The 14391-nt window shown below is 42.3% G+C and overlaps 1 protein-coding gene across 2 annotated transcripts in view; it reads left to right on the forward strand.

The window, feature by feature from the left end:
- Atp10d (ATPase phospholipid transporting 10D (putative)) overlaps positions 1 to 14391 on the forward strand; it is a 90913-nt gene that overhangs the window by 50310 nt on the left and 26212 nt on the right. For both annotated transcript variants that reach the window (XM_040747168.1, XM_040747167.1), the window contains exons 10-15: positions 2793 to 3031; positions 6740 to 6928; positions 9168 to 9777; positions 10607 to 10713; positions 12183 to 12309; positions 13820 to 14004. In XM_040747168.1, the coding sequence (XP_040603102.1) occupies positions 2793 to 3031; positions 6740 to 6928; positions 9168 to 9777; positions 10607 to 10713; positions 12183 to 12309; positions 13820 to 14004 (1457 nt within the window). The remainder of the gene's footprint in view (positions 1 to 2792; positions 3032 to 6739; positions 6929 to 9167; positions 9778 to 10606; positions 10714 to 12182; positions 12310 to 13819; positions 14005 to 14391) is intronic.

Raw genomic sequence — 14391 nt, forward strand, 5'->3', positions numbered from 1 at the left:
CTGTAGTGAATTACAATGTAAATAGCTGTGTTTTCTGATGGTCCTTTAGGGGTCATGACCCACAGGTTGAGAACTATTGATGTAGACGCAAGGAGGAGGTAAAGGTCATATTGGGTTATTTAAGACTGGATAGAGAGCCCAACTTATTCTGAGAGGATCCTGAGGACACTGGAAAGTGTTTTTACAGGAAGTGATCTTATCCTTTAGGGAGGTCTCTCTAGCTACCATTTGAGGGATGGATTTCAGACGGGCAAAGAGACTAGTTTTGAGGTATTGCACTAATTCAGTTGAAAGATGATGGCAACCTGACTAAGGTCATGGAAATAGGGAGAAGTCTGGTCACTCGGGATAGATTAGATGTATGATGGGCATGTGCTGGCAAGCCTCTGGGTATGAGTAAGTAGTGAGGGGTCGAGTCATTTATTTGTGATTCAGAGTATTTGCTGTAAATGTGAGAATAAGATGATGTTCAATAGCTGTTGCATCTTGGATGCTTTAATAACTTTAAAAACTATAAATGCCTACCCATCACTTTCCCTTAACACTAGAGATACTTCATTTATGTACCTGTTATCCATTATTCATTTACCAAATACTTGTTTAAGATTTAAAAAAACACAGGCTCATAGAAATTTGACAAGGGACATTGACATTTGTTAAAATTGGCCACAATCATACATATGGCTATATTTAGAAACACTATAGCATTAGGGTCATAGAATCTTGATGTGGAATCCAACAAATCTGGTCTTAAGACCAATCTAGTCTGTTTTTGTGAAATGACAAATTAAAGTTTATTTCTTTGCTTACAAAAAGGCCCAATGCATAGTGAACAAATGTACTATCAGAATGGATTGTTCAAGTTTTTGGTCACCATCTAGGTAGGACAATATTGTTTATAAAGGAGAGGAGAAATAGGAAAGAGAGAAGATTGAGGAGGAAGAAGAAATAGCTCCTACGAGGTGGAATTTAAGATTACTGTTATTAATTAATTAATTTGTTCCTCAAGTATTTCTTGAGTACCTATGAGCATTGGACTCTCAGGACATATTAGCAGAACATGAGTTTCTCTGACCATTTTAAGGTGTATATTTTATGGGATGATAGGAAAATAGGAACCAAAGTATATAGTGGGCAGTAATGGCAAGATTAGAATCAATAGTAAACAATGGGGCTCAACCTGAGAAATCTTTGCTGTTAAGTAGGATGGACTCAAGAGAGGTCAAGGTATGTACCATACTACTATCCATCTAATAGAAGAGCCTTATGATAACCAACTGCAAGTGTCATACGGAGAGTTGAATACATGTGTCTGAATTTCAGTGAGAGATCAGAGTTGAAGATTCAGGTTGTTTTAGTTAGGGGCACTGTTGCTGTGATGAAACACTGTGACCAAAGCAAGTTGTGGAGGAAAGGGTTTATTTGTCTTGTGCTTCCATATCACAGTCCATCATCAAAGGAAGTCATGGCAGGAACTCAAGTAGGGCTGGAACTTGAAGGCAGGGGCTGATGCAGGGGCCATGAAGGAATGCTGCTTACTGGCTTCCTCATGGCTTGCTCAGCCTGCTTTCTTATAAAACCCAGGTCCACCAGCCCAGGGGTGGCACCACCTATAACAGGCTGGGACTTCCCCCATCAATCACTAATTAAGAAAATGCCTGATTCTGTAGAGGTATTTTCTCAATTGTTGTTCACTCCTCTCTGATGACTCCAGCTTGACATAAAACCAGTAGATTGATTTATAGGCTATGCATAAAGACATTCTGTTTCAAAGATCAGACCATATGAGAATACCAAGAAGAGGTGTGTAGATGGAGAAAAGCAGGCAGTCCTGCAGCTTGCCAGTAGCTGAAGTGTCCACTTGTAATCCCACCTTTGAGGAGTGGAAACAGGCAGATCCTGGAGCTTGCTGGCCAGGCATCAGGCATTCTACCTTCCATGGTGAGTTCTAAGCCAGTGGGGGGTCCCTGTCTCAAAATACAAAGGAAGAAACATAAAACAAAACAATGAATCCTAACAAACAATGCTCAAAGTTCACTGTCCTTCACATACATATACATGTATGTGTACCCCTACACATCCACATATGTGTGAAGGTGCACATGCACGCATGTGCGTGTGCACACACACATATACACACACACTAAAATAAACATGTATGAAGGAAAGCTAGGAAAACTAAACAGTTAGTGGCAGCAGTGTAGAAGAGAAAACAGGTAAGGATGACCCTAGAAGCCCAAAGAGTTATTTCCAGAAGGAGTTCAAATGAGATAAGGACACACATACACATATATGTATACATGCATACATACATGCATATGATCGCTGGGCTTGGCAAGAGGAGCTTATAGGTGACCCTGAGAAGAGATAAGTTAAGAGTTAAGACAGAACATCCTGAAATTGGTTAAGGAGAGATTGGAATATGTGAAAGATAAATGTGGAAAGAAAGTCCTTGAGGACCCAGAGGGAGGGATCCAGAACACAAGTGGAGGGCTTGACGTTTGAAACAAGGAAGGCTGAGTTTTGCATCACAGAGTAACAGAAAATGAATGTGAATAAAGCTGCAGACGAGACCCTAGACCTAGAGATGGAAAAGTAAGGGACTTCCTAATCCATTGTGTCTTCATTTCCCAATAAAGGGTGGGGTAAGTTTATTGCCTATGGATTCTCAAAGGGAGAGTTCAGAGGCCAGGACAGAAAAAATGATGGTGTAAATAGCTCAGGAACTACCTTCCATATTCAGGCTGCAAGTTCCACTCAGAAGGTAACCAAGTGTGAATTTTATCCTACAGCCAAGAGGCTCGAGTCCTACCAGGAAGCTGTCTTTGAAGAGGATGAATGCACAGACACTCTCGGTGGCTCCCTCAGCAACATGGCTAAACCCAGAGCATACAGCTGCAGGACGGTTCACAGGGGCCCTTTGGGAAGCAAGCACTCAACTCATCTCTCTGGGAGCACTACTGCCTTAGGAAATGGAGAAGGATCTGAGGAAGTGCCTCATTCCAGACAGGCTGCATTCAGTAGCCCCATTGTAAGTGTGTGAAGACACTCCCGGGCAGAACAGCCCCCTGGTAACAATAGTCCAAACCACACTGTTTCCCTTTGTCTAGGAAAGAGGTGACATCATTACAGTTCAACATGAAGCTGACATATAGTAAGTTGTAGAAAATAATACAAATTTGACATTTGTTGCATAATTTGGTGTTGAGAAGTCAGGTACCGTTTCTGAAAAATGTAGTATTTCTGGTCAAGGATGATGATATCAGAGCCTGAAGAAGGCAACATTGACTTAAGGATAATGGCTGACTCTAAGGTCCACCAAGACTGAGCCAGAATTATCTTGGAGACAGGTATGTTTGTCTAATTAATAGGCAAACGATGCAGGGCTCATCAAGTCCTCAGCGCTGCTGGGTCAGGGAGTTTGAATAGAGGGAAAGTCACCAGTGTGTGGCCTTTGTATTTTTCCTTCAGGTGTGTGGTATTTGGGAGTCAGAGGAGTCCATGAAAAGGCGTGTGTGTCCACAGAACACAAAGTAACCTAAGTAGAACGACAGCCCCTGAGCTGCAGGGCCATCAGGAAATGAAATGAAACCTTAGTAGAGGAGCACTAGAGAGGAGTGGGGACAGCTTTACAACTGCTGGCCAGCTCTGGCATCTGGTAGAGTATTTCATTTTCCACTATTAAACCACGGGTGATTAGAGGTTTGTAGAAACAATTAACAGCTTCCTGTTACTCTCGCTTTTAGAACAGGTAACATTTAAATTATGTTGAAGCTGTACAAAAGCTTCAACAAACAGGGAGGAGAGCAAAGAAGAGAGTCTAGCCCAATTTTGCACACTGAACTTGGATCTAACCAGGGAAGAAAAATAACAAAAGAAGAAAAAAGAGCCTGAAATAGAATTCCTTCAGCCAAGTAGATGGTGTGAGCCCTGATAATGAACGTGAACTTGGAAATGATCAAGTGCTGTCACACAAGGTGACAGCAAAGCCGTGACTCCCACTATGAAGCCACCAAGGCTTTGCTGACAGTGCAGAAGAATGTTTCTCAACCTGTGGGTTGCACCCCCCAACATCCCGCTCACGGATGTTACATATCAGATATCCTGCATATCAGATATTTGCGATTCACAACTAGCAAAATTACAGTTATGAAGTAGCAACAAAATAAATTTATGGATGGGAGTCGCCACAACATAAGGAACTATCTAAAGGGCCCAGCCTTTAGAAAGGTTGAGAACCCCTGGTGTAGGAGCTGTCTGTGTCCTGCTGTGTATTCTGTGATCTAGTCATGCGTGGAAATATTCTCTGAGTATTAACCAAATGCCTGGTTGAGACCGTGTGGGAGCTATTATGCATTTATTTTCCATGGGTAATGACTCTAGTTTATTTGTTTCTCTACCCTTCCTGCATAGAATAGAAGGAAGAGTTTGATGCTAGTGTACAATAAACTTGCATTGCTTATCATGTGCCATGTACTCAGGTAAGGGATTCCAAGATCAGTAGAATGTTGTCCTCGCCTTAAATAGACTTCTAAACTCTGGTGAAGGCACTATTAAGTAAAGAGCTATGTCAACTAAACAGGCGTAGTTTCATGGAAGATGGCAATGTTCATCCAGCACAGAAAGAGACCTATGTTAATCTTGTAGAACAAGGCACAGTGAAGATGGTTTTGATCTTGGGGTAATAATTATGGATATAGTCATTTATATATATAAAAACTGCACGTGACAATTCTGTACCCTCTCCTCTACTCAAAAACGAGCTTCTTCATGAGGGATGAAATTATTTTATCAAAACCGGCAGAGCCCCTCTTTCTGGAGCTTCATTCTGATGTGGGTGTCTCCTTACGTCTTCCTGTGGGTCGTTCTTTTATTTGATTTTCTTTTATGGTGATTTCAGTGTCTTCTGTGGTCCCAAGTATTTGGATAGACCCAGCTTCATTTTGGCAGTTCTTATCTGCAGGATATTGCTGACAGGTATCTCTTTTGTGACTGTGTGAATACACACGCAGTACTTTGACTAGCTTTAGTATTGCTTTTACCGTCATGATCACAGAGCAGGATTTCAGCTTTGTAGTTGTCTACTTGCTGAATTTAGACAGAATTTTAAGACTGCTTTGTGACAGCTGATAGCGTGTGAATTTTAAACCTGCCATGACCCTGGTAATCTGAAAGGTGAGAATGTGTCACTTGAAAGGAAGGAAAGAAGAAAGGCAGGCAGGCAAAGGAATGGGCCTGTAAGTAAGCCTCCGCAGGCTAGCTGTCAGCAGACTGGAGCTGAGACATGAGCAGAGAGCGTGTAATTGCCAGCATCGCTCTTGCTCTTCTCTCATTAAACCTGTGATCACTCTTAACAAATGCAGAAACACTGGCGGTGTTATGTCAGTGTTCTCTTTGCTTTTTAAATAAAATTCTGAACAAGAGCAACGTGGAGTTTGAGAGGGATACAGGCCATCATGGCAAGGAAAGCATGGCATGGGAAGCCTGAGGCGGCGAGTCACATTGTGACCACAGTCAGGAAGCAGAGTGAGGAAAGCTGATGTCAGCTGGCCTTCTCCTCCTTTGTTCTGTCTAGGACCACAGGGAATGGTGCCGCCCACACTTACAATTGGTCTTCCCTCTTGAATTAAACCTCCCTGGAGACACCCTCACAGACACACCCGGGAATTTTTTTTTTCTTAGCTAGTCCAGTCAAGTTAACAGTGAAAGTTAACCATGACAGTACCGTGTAAGTTGAGTATCACGTGTCCCTGTTGCCCTCTCTTCTACCAGTCACCTCTCCTGGCTTCCCTGCAGTCAGTGTACTGTGCCTGGCAGCATCCAAGATTCCCTGCAACCCTGTGGGGCTTCTGTGGGGCCATGATTCTAAGCAGTACTCTCTACAGCAGACTGAATGATGCTGTGTCAAAATCAGATTTCTACTATGACACACATATGTTAAAACTAGCACTCTCAAATGAGTCTGAGATACACTATGCTAGGTGAAATGGGGCTCCTGCACCCCACTCTAGTGACAGAACTTCCTAGAGTAAATCCTTACCAGGAATTGTCAAGAGAAGGCCACAGTTGCTAGAAAACTCTTGTAAATAAATACCCTGGCTATAAAATATGGATTAGTCTCTCTGCCTGCTTATAATAAATATTTTTATAGAAAGTTGTTTTTACAATATTAATTAATTGAGGAAAATGTTTTTTCAGTACTCTGATATGAATTAAATCTCAATTTTGAAATTATTTGTATTTATCAGTTGTTGAATAAAATACAGCCATGATAGAATTCTGAGTACAATAAAATATATGCCTAGCATTATGTATTTCAAAGTGAGAAATACCCTTTCAGCTAGATTTTGGTAGAAGGTGGTGTTTCTATCTCCTGCTTAACTGAAAGGTAAAAATATTCTCCATTAATAATATACAATCTGTATTCCCTTTCATTTCTTTGTGTTTCATTTTGTTGTTTTGTTTCCCCGGATACCATATGCATTAAACTTTTAAAGTACTGGGCTGGTGAGAAGGCACTTGACACCAAGCCTGACAACCTAAATTTGATCTCTGGAACCCACAAGGTGGAAGGAGAAAACCAATTTCCTTTAATCGTTATCTAATCTCCATATGTGCTGTAGTACATGCATGAGTATGCACACACACACACACACACACACACACACACACACAAATGTAGAAATAAATTAAAATTTTGTTTACCATTGTAGAACACTTTGTCATATTGTCTCTTCAGGAAACAGACGTGGTACCAGATACCAGACTTTTGGACAAGTTTAGCCAGATTACCCCTCAGCTCTTTGCCCCGCTGGATGGGACCATGCAGAGTCCACCCCTGGAGATTTTGTACATCATGGATTTCTTCATTGCACTGGCAATTTGCAACACGGTGGTGGTTTCTGCTCCTAACCAGCCTCGGCAAAAGGTAAACTCTAATGCAAACAAGGGTTTCCTCAGCAGCAGACAACGTGAAGTGTGCATGTGTCTGTAGTGGTTTTGTTAGGTGATGATAGTAATCACCAGATCACCAAGAATAGCAAGTGCAAACCATTTACCCAGGACTTGTTCTTGGCTCTGCCCCTACCACGCTCTAAGAGGTTTACTGGTGCTAACGTGTTCAGTCCTCTCAGAGGACCAAGAGCCATGCACTCTGGCTCTGTTCTTCCTCATCCTAAACCTTGGAAGGATTTCACCAGAGTTGCAAAACCAGTGTATGGGGGAGGGGGTTGGTCCTAGGCAGTAGGACTCTAGGCTTACTCTATTATTTGCCTAGGAGAGGATCTAGGATGAGAACTTTTCACTTTGCCTTCACTGTTTTACTAAATTAAAGCTGTCTGTGAGATTTCTTCGGAGACCTCCAACATCGTATGCATGACGTCATGCAAAGTCTGAATCATTAGTTTAATGGTCATGACTATGACAAGCTTTCTTCCTGTATCAGCTAGGTGGTTTTAACTCAGTCTGCTCCTTAGCTGGTATGTGTACAATGTACCAGGGTTCAGCAGTTCCTTAGTATAGTAATAGCTTTAGAGCTCATGGAAAATTCATCTTCCGGCTAAGAAGGAAAATATTGCAGAGCCTGGTGACCTAGCGTGGTGTGCTAGTCTCCTGGTGTATCTTGCCTTTCCTGCACATCCACTTAAAATTCAATTTGCAGCAAAACCCAATTAAATTTTAATTTCCCAGCCGATCATTTCCTTTTGGCAACTTCAGAGGTGGGAACTTTAACATAAAAGTAATTCACTTCCAATTAGGCTGTACCCGATCAGAGGCTGTATTTTACAAGGCATTGCCTAGGAAGATGCTCTGGCAAAAGCGATTGTGGAGTTAGAGACTAAATAACGGGATTAATGGAAAGTTGTACGACACAATATTTGACACCTCTTTTCAGTGTTGGCAACCTTTGGTGATTTCTTTCTATAAAGTATTATTGATGTAATGCTAACTGCCTGGAATAAAATCTTTGGAGGCATAAAAAACCCCTGTGCCTCCCAAATTGTTGGGTAATAAGAGGAAGGGGGCTTACTGTGAGAAACAGAGACCTCACCTGCAGGTGCATGCCCTGCCTCACATCTGAGTCTCTGATGACTGACCAAAGTTAGTTTCTGAAGAAAATGTTGAAATGATAGGCATGAAATTATAAGCTAAATCACTGATGTTAAAAGTGTGAAAGAAGCCGGGCGGTGGTGGCGCATGCCTTTAATCCCAGCACTCGGGAGGCAGAGGCAGGCAGATCTCTGTGAGTTCGAGGCCAGGCTGGACTGGCAGCCTCCAAAACAATACAGAGAAACCCTGTCTCGTAAAACAACAACAAAAAAAAGTGTAAAAGAAGACAGGATACAAATAAGAACAAATTGTGTACTAATAAAGAGTTCAAAATCATGTGACGGGTGGCTATGTTCCTCTTTGACTTTCATTCACTGGCTTATTTTCGTGTAAATGTAAAGATAACAGCCTTTTCTAGACTCTGAGAAGGGAAAAGAAAAATGTATTGTATTAGCTTTTTGGTTGATTTTTTTTCCTCCTGTGGTCTTGGTGACGTGTGGTCTTACTTTTTTGTTTTCCTGTTTTTTCTTATTGTTGTCTGAATTCTTCCTGTAATACTCCAGTGTATCCATGAGCTCTATAAACTTCACTTTAAAATAAACTTCAAGAAGATGTTTTTGTTTTGGTATTGAATATTTAATTAGCTTGAATTTGTAGTTTAATGGCAATGGATTGTTTTATAGTTGATTCTCTGAGAAAGGGTCTCATTATGTAGCCCAGCCTGCTTTGAATTCTGAGATTATATATAAACACTACCATGCCTGGTTCAACTTGCTTATAATTGCTATTGCTAAGCTGTGCCAATAAAGATAATAGATTTCATACATGTAGAATTCTTGTTTAGAAACAGTTCTATAAGAAAGACGAATATTAGCACTTTGTATCCTTTGTTTTCAGTTGTTGATATCTTCTTATGTAGTTAGAGAAATGTGGCACATCCTTTTTCTTGGTGACTTTCATGTCTTCCTGTTTGCAATGGAATTTCTGGGGAGAAAGCAGATGGACAGTTAAGACAGTGTTAACTCTTCCATCTCTCATTTTTTCCCCAGTTGAACTTTAGAGTTGTGATGGTCTAATTTTGGACACGTTATTGAGACCTCTCCTGTTATCTTTCCTAGATTGGGCTCTCCTCACTGAGTGGAATGCCCATCAAGTCCTTGGAAGAGATTAAAAACATCTTCCAGAAATTGTCGGTCCGGAGATCAAGTTCACCGTCTCTTGCCTGTGGGAAGGACCCGACTTCTGGGACTCCTTCTGCCTTTGTGAGCAGAATCTCTTTCTTTAGTCGAACAAAACTGTCACCTCCTATGGAGGACGAGTCTTCCCAGATGGGTGAAAGCCCCCAGGCCAGTAACTCAGCTTGCTGTACAGAAACCGAGGCACAAAACAGTGCCGTTGGACTCACCATTGACTCAGCTGATGCCCTAAGTGGACCACCGCCCTTGGCTTCCAACCTGTGTTATGAAGCTGAGAGTCCCGATGAAGCAGCCTTGGTGTACGCCGCCAGGGCTTACCACTGCACTTTACGGTCTCGGACCCCAGAGCAGGTCATGGTGGACTTCCCTGCTTTGGGCTCACTAACATTTCAACTCTTACACATCCTTCCCTTTGACTCGGTAAGGAAAAGAATGTCGGTCGTGGTCCGGCATCCTCTTTCCAAACAAGTCGTGGTGTATACAAAGGGTGCTGATTCTGTGATCATGGAGTTGCTGTCAGTGGCTTCCCCAGGTAGGTTTACACAGTTGCCATGGTGGTGATCAGAAGGGCTGAAAGCTCCCGAGTGTTTTTGTAAAGGATGTGAAGTCACACTGGAAAAGGGAAAATGCTGCTTCGGGTTGGATGGAAAGCGAGAAGCTCTGAAGGTGCAGGGACCATGGTTTGTTTACATCTGAAATCCATGTTAGCTGAGCCACGTTACCTGAAGGTGGGGTTTAAATGAGTCCACCAGACCCAAGATAAATGATAAATAGGTATTTATTAGGGAAGCACTTATACAGACAAGAGTAAATAACCACCGCGAGTCTTCCTGCTTCATAAGATGCAGTCTGTGCCCTTCCGATGCTCTCTACAACCCAAGAGAGCCTGAGCCAGCCCGTCCTCTACCTTATAATGCGTCACATCTGCAACTGAAACCATGCCCAAAGGGTGTGGCCACCACTACAAATTCACTGGACAAGGCAAGATGCCACTGCAGTTATGTATTTGGAAAAATACACATCATAATACATTTTTATGGGCTCCCAAGAGGCTTAATGTCATTCTGTGTGAAATGCAGGAAGAGCCTGTTGCCTAGCAAGGGAGGGGCGTCCAGTAGAGGATGGGTAGCTCTGATCCATCATGGCAGCAGTCGGTATCAAAGCTTTATCTCTTCCTCTGCCCAGGGGGAGAGAATCAAAGTGAAGAATTACGCTGCTGTCTTCCTTCCCTAGACACACAGTTGAGATTCAAAGCTAAAAAATGCCTTTTGTTTATTATGGATTAAACTGTCATTTTTCGCAGAAAAAAAGCATAATTGGGCAGGCTGACAGGAATAATGATTTTCTGTTCATACTTTCAGATGGAACAAATCTGGAAAAACACCAGATGGCAATAAGAGAGAAAACCCAGAGCCACCTGGATGAGTATGCCAAACGAGGGCTGCGCACTTTATGTATAGCTAAGAAGGTGAGAAAGCTGAGTGTACCCAGTCTTGCTGCATAGGTTTACCCATCATCACCGGGCATCCCATCTCAATCCCAATCCAGGTACCAGGGAGGTTCCCCAGACTAGGGTCCCTTTAGGTAGCCTCTCTTTCCTGTATGTGACTGGATTAGATTTCTGTCCGCAGAGATTTTTGACAGGTGCCTATGTTCTATTCTCAGAATTCTCACACACCTGAAACATCTCACACGTTACATACAAGTGGCCTTGTATGGAAACAGTTGTTTCCCTGGAAGTAAAAATACCAACATCTTACCATCCTCCCCCCCAGAACCTTGCGTATAGTGCCCCCCCCATTTGTTAGCATTAAATGTGATTAAAAAAATAATAACCAGCAAGCATCCATCATTTTTCTTGGTAGTTTTGTTTTGAAATCTTGGTAGTTTTTGTTTTGTCTTGTTTTCTCATGTGCCCATAAATTGATCTTTAAATCCAAGTAAACCTGCCAGGTTTTTCTCCCAGTTTTGATTATTTTTTTTTTTACCAAAAGCAGTCCTTGAGACATAGCCTGTCCTTTCTAAATGAAAGGTTACATAATAAGAAATAAGCAGAGCCCCAGAAGTGATTTGGGGATGATTATTCCCAAAACCCCTCACTGACTGCCCATGTTCTAGTTCCTAGCTATTGTGGGAGGCAAAAATGGGACTAGCTCTGTTGGGAACCTCCAAGGAGCCCAAGTCAACCACCAGCATGAGGGATCAAATGCCTCTGTGTTGCAATTGTAGGAGGAGTGGGGATTAAAGATTGAATCAACTCTGCTTTCTTTCTTGAATGTATTCCAGTAGATGTTATATTTTCCCAAATCAAATTTACTGGCAGCCAAAAATGAGTGTACAAGAGAAAAATTACCCCCTTCCACTCGATCCTGCTTTTAAGTCTTGAAATTCAGATTCATCCATTATGGTAACTAAAGACAGGAAGACACTGGTTTCTTCTCCAGGAGTTGCATTTAAGTTTTCTTAGAACCAAGACCTTCTTGTGTTTCCTATAGGGTGCTTCTCATTCTGCCTTTTCTAAAGCTTAACCATATAAATGAGTCTTCAAAGACCTCTGAGGTGTTGGCTGTGGCATCCCTCAAGCGAGCAGTCCTGAGGACATTTTCTTAACTGCATCATTAGAATGGTCTCAGATTTAACCACCAACTAGGAGGCCTGTTCCACCTTCTTGTGTCCAGGTTTAATTTACCAAAGACAATGCTTACAATTTCCCAAGATAACTAAGCAGTGATGCCTATCAGCAGGTTTGCATCCCCTTATCAGAGTTTGGGAATCTTGTGTCCATGTGGTGAAGGAGTATGGGTCAGATACAGGTGTGCCCACAGGGTGAAATTCAGAGATGAAGTTGTTGGCATGGAATTTTGATCCCAGTCAGTGCTGGCAGGATATTGCAAGGTTAAACGCCCTGCCTGCTAGTCTCTTTTCTTCCTCTCTCAGGTCATGAGCGACACTGAATATGCAGAGTGGCTGAGGAATCACTTTTTAGCTGAGACCAGCATTGACAACAGGGAAGAATTGCTGGTTGAATCTGCCATGAGACTAGAGAACAAACTCACATTACTTGGTAGGTAAATGGCGCTGTATTGCCTGAGCAGAGAGTTTTGTCTCTACATCCATTCTTCTTCAGTCCCCTTGATCTAGTAAGCTTATAGTGGTTCTCCCTACTGTGTCCACACTGATCTCTTCTTGTATTCCAATGCCTTCAGACCTGCGTTCCGCCTTGTATGGAACTAGAGGGCTCATTTGTGGTGGGAGCAGGGTGGGCATCCTTGGTAAGATGTAAAACCGAAACACCCAACACAGAACACACAGCCAGACAAACACCGTGATCTGAGAGAAGGGTTTTGCAAGTGTCTTGCAAGGAATTGGGTGGAACTTAAATATACATTGTCTTCTTAAATCTTTGTAACAAACAGGTTCTTATTTAGAAGAAATGGGCACAGAGTAGCACAGTGACCTGTTCATGCTCCAAGGCTTAGACATGAACTGAAAAGCAACAAACCCAAGTCTCCCCAAGCTTAGGGTTTGTGTGCTTTATTCTGTACCTGCAAGTGATCTTGAAGTCTATTTTTCTTCTGCTCTTGCCTGCTTCCAACCCAGATTGCACGATGGGTACCTCTTGTATCAGGTTGGCCCGTACCTGGGAATCACTGAAAGAACTATAAACAGTTCAAGGGCTGTTGGTCTTGTGTGTGACTTGACTCTGGAATGGCCGAAAGTCTCCTGAGTGACTCTGAGGGGCCGTCAAGTTCAGAAACCCTGCTTGGAGCATGGGGATGTAGATTCTTACAGAAGGACTGATGCACCAGAGAGCCGCCTCCGAGCTCTCTTCATCTATTTAGATGGAAACTTGATCTCAAGTAGAATAGTCGTGTCCCTTTTAAATACTAATAATTCTTTATCATGGTGTAAGAAGCTTAGATGTGTGCTTCCTAATCTGCATTTCCAAATGAATTTAAGAATCTGTGGGTTTAATGTCAAAACTCATTTGGCAGCAAAATCAAACTCGATTTGATGTAACACTACTTTTAGGATTAATACTCTAATTAGGATGAAAATTTGCAAGGTTTTCTATAGAAATATAAATATGTGTGGGTAACAGGTATAGAAAAATAGAAAAATATATAGCATATCACTGATTGGAAAAACATGAATTCCAAAGCACATCTGGCTGCATTCTGTTCCAGAATAGAACATTGTGGACTGACATTACAGAAAAGCATCATTTTTGGATGTTGTATCTTATAGCCAAGAGTATTCTTTAAGAGCCTGCCTTTACCCTGGGGAGTTTCATGGAACTGTAGGAGTCAGGGCAAGGCTATGCAAATAAGTGAATTGACTTTTGAGTTTCTAGAGATAAATACTAGCTGAAAGGAGAATGTGTCTGATAAACTCCACTATCGTTGGTGTTTCACGTCTACTCTGGAGCTTTCTTTGCATCTCTGGAAGCCACTGGGGCAGTTTATACAGTTCAGGACTGAATGGCCGGTGGATAGGAGTCAGTGAATGGCCAAATGACTCCAGGCTGCCTCTGGTTTCTAAGCCACCTGTTTTGCGGTTTGATTGATTCTCAGGTGCTACCGGCATTGAAGACCGTCTGCAGGAGGGAGTCCCCGAGTCTATAGAAGCCCTTCACAAAGCTGGCATCAAGATCTGGATGCTGACAGGGGACAAGCAGGAGACAGCTATCAACATAGCTTATGCATGCAAACTCCTGGAGCCAGATGACAAGCTCTTCATCCTCAACACACAGAGTAAAGTATGCATGATGATGTTGAGAGCCAAATACTCTCTTAACTCAAAGCCGGTAGGGTGTTAGGCGATTGATGTATGCAAGAAAAAAGAAAAGCTGATCTGGCCATCTGTAGTGCTTGATGTTATACTACCAAATGACCTTGCTCATATTTGGGAGGATGCCATAGTTTTTCTAAAAGCCTTATTCAGAGGCACCATGGATGAATACAAGAATTAGAAAAAAAACTTCCCTTTTTATTTTGGCACATCCCCCTCTCCCCCCCCCGTTCTCACTGTTAGACCAGGGATTTGACAAAACAGACAAAAATGAGGCTGTATACTAACTCTTGAGACAGGAACCTACCTCCTTTTCAAGTTGGAGGGAGGTAGTAATTTCTGTTAGTAACTAGAA

Source organism: Mesocricetus auratus, unplaced genomic scaffold (genome assembly GCF_017639785.1).
Source record: "Mesocricetus auratus isolate SY011 unplaced genomic scaffold, BCM_Maur_2.0 Super-Scaffold_100006, whole genome shotgun sequence".
In the NCBI taxonomy this organism is placed as follows: Eukaryota; Metazoa; Chordata; class Mammalia; order Rodentia; family Cricetidae; genus Mesocricetus; species Mesocricetus auratus.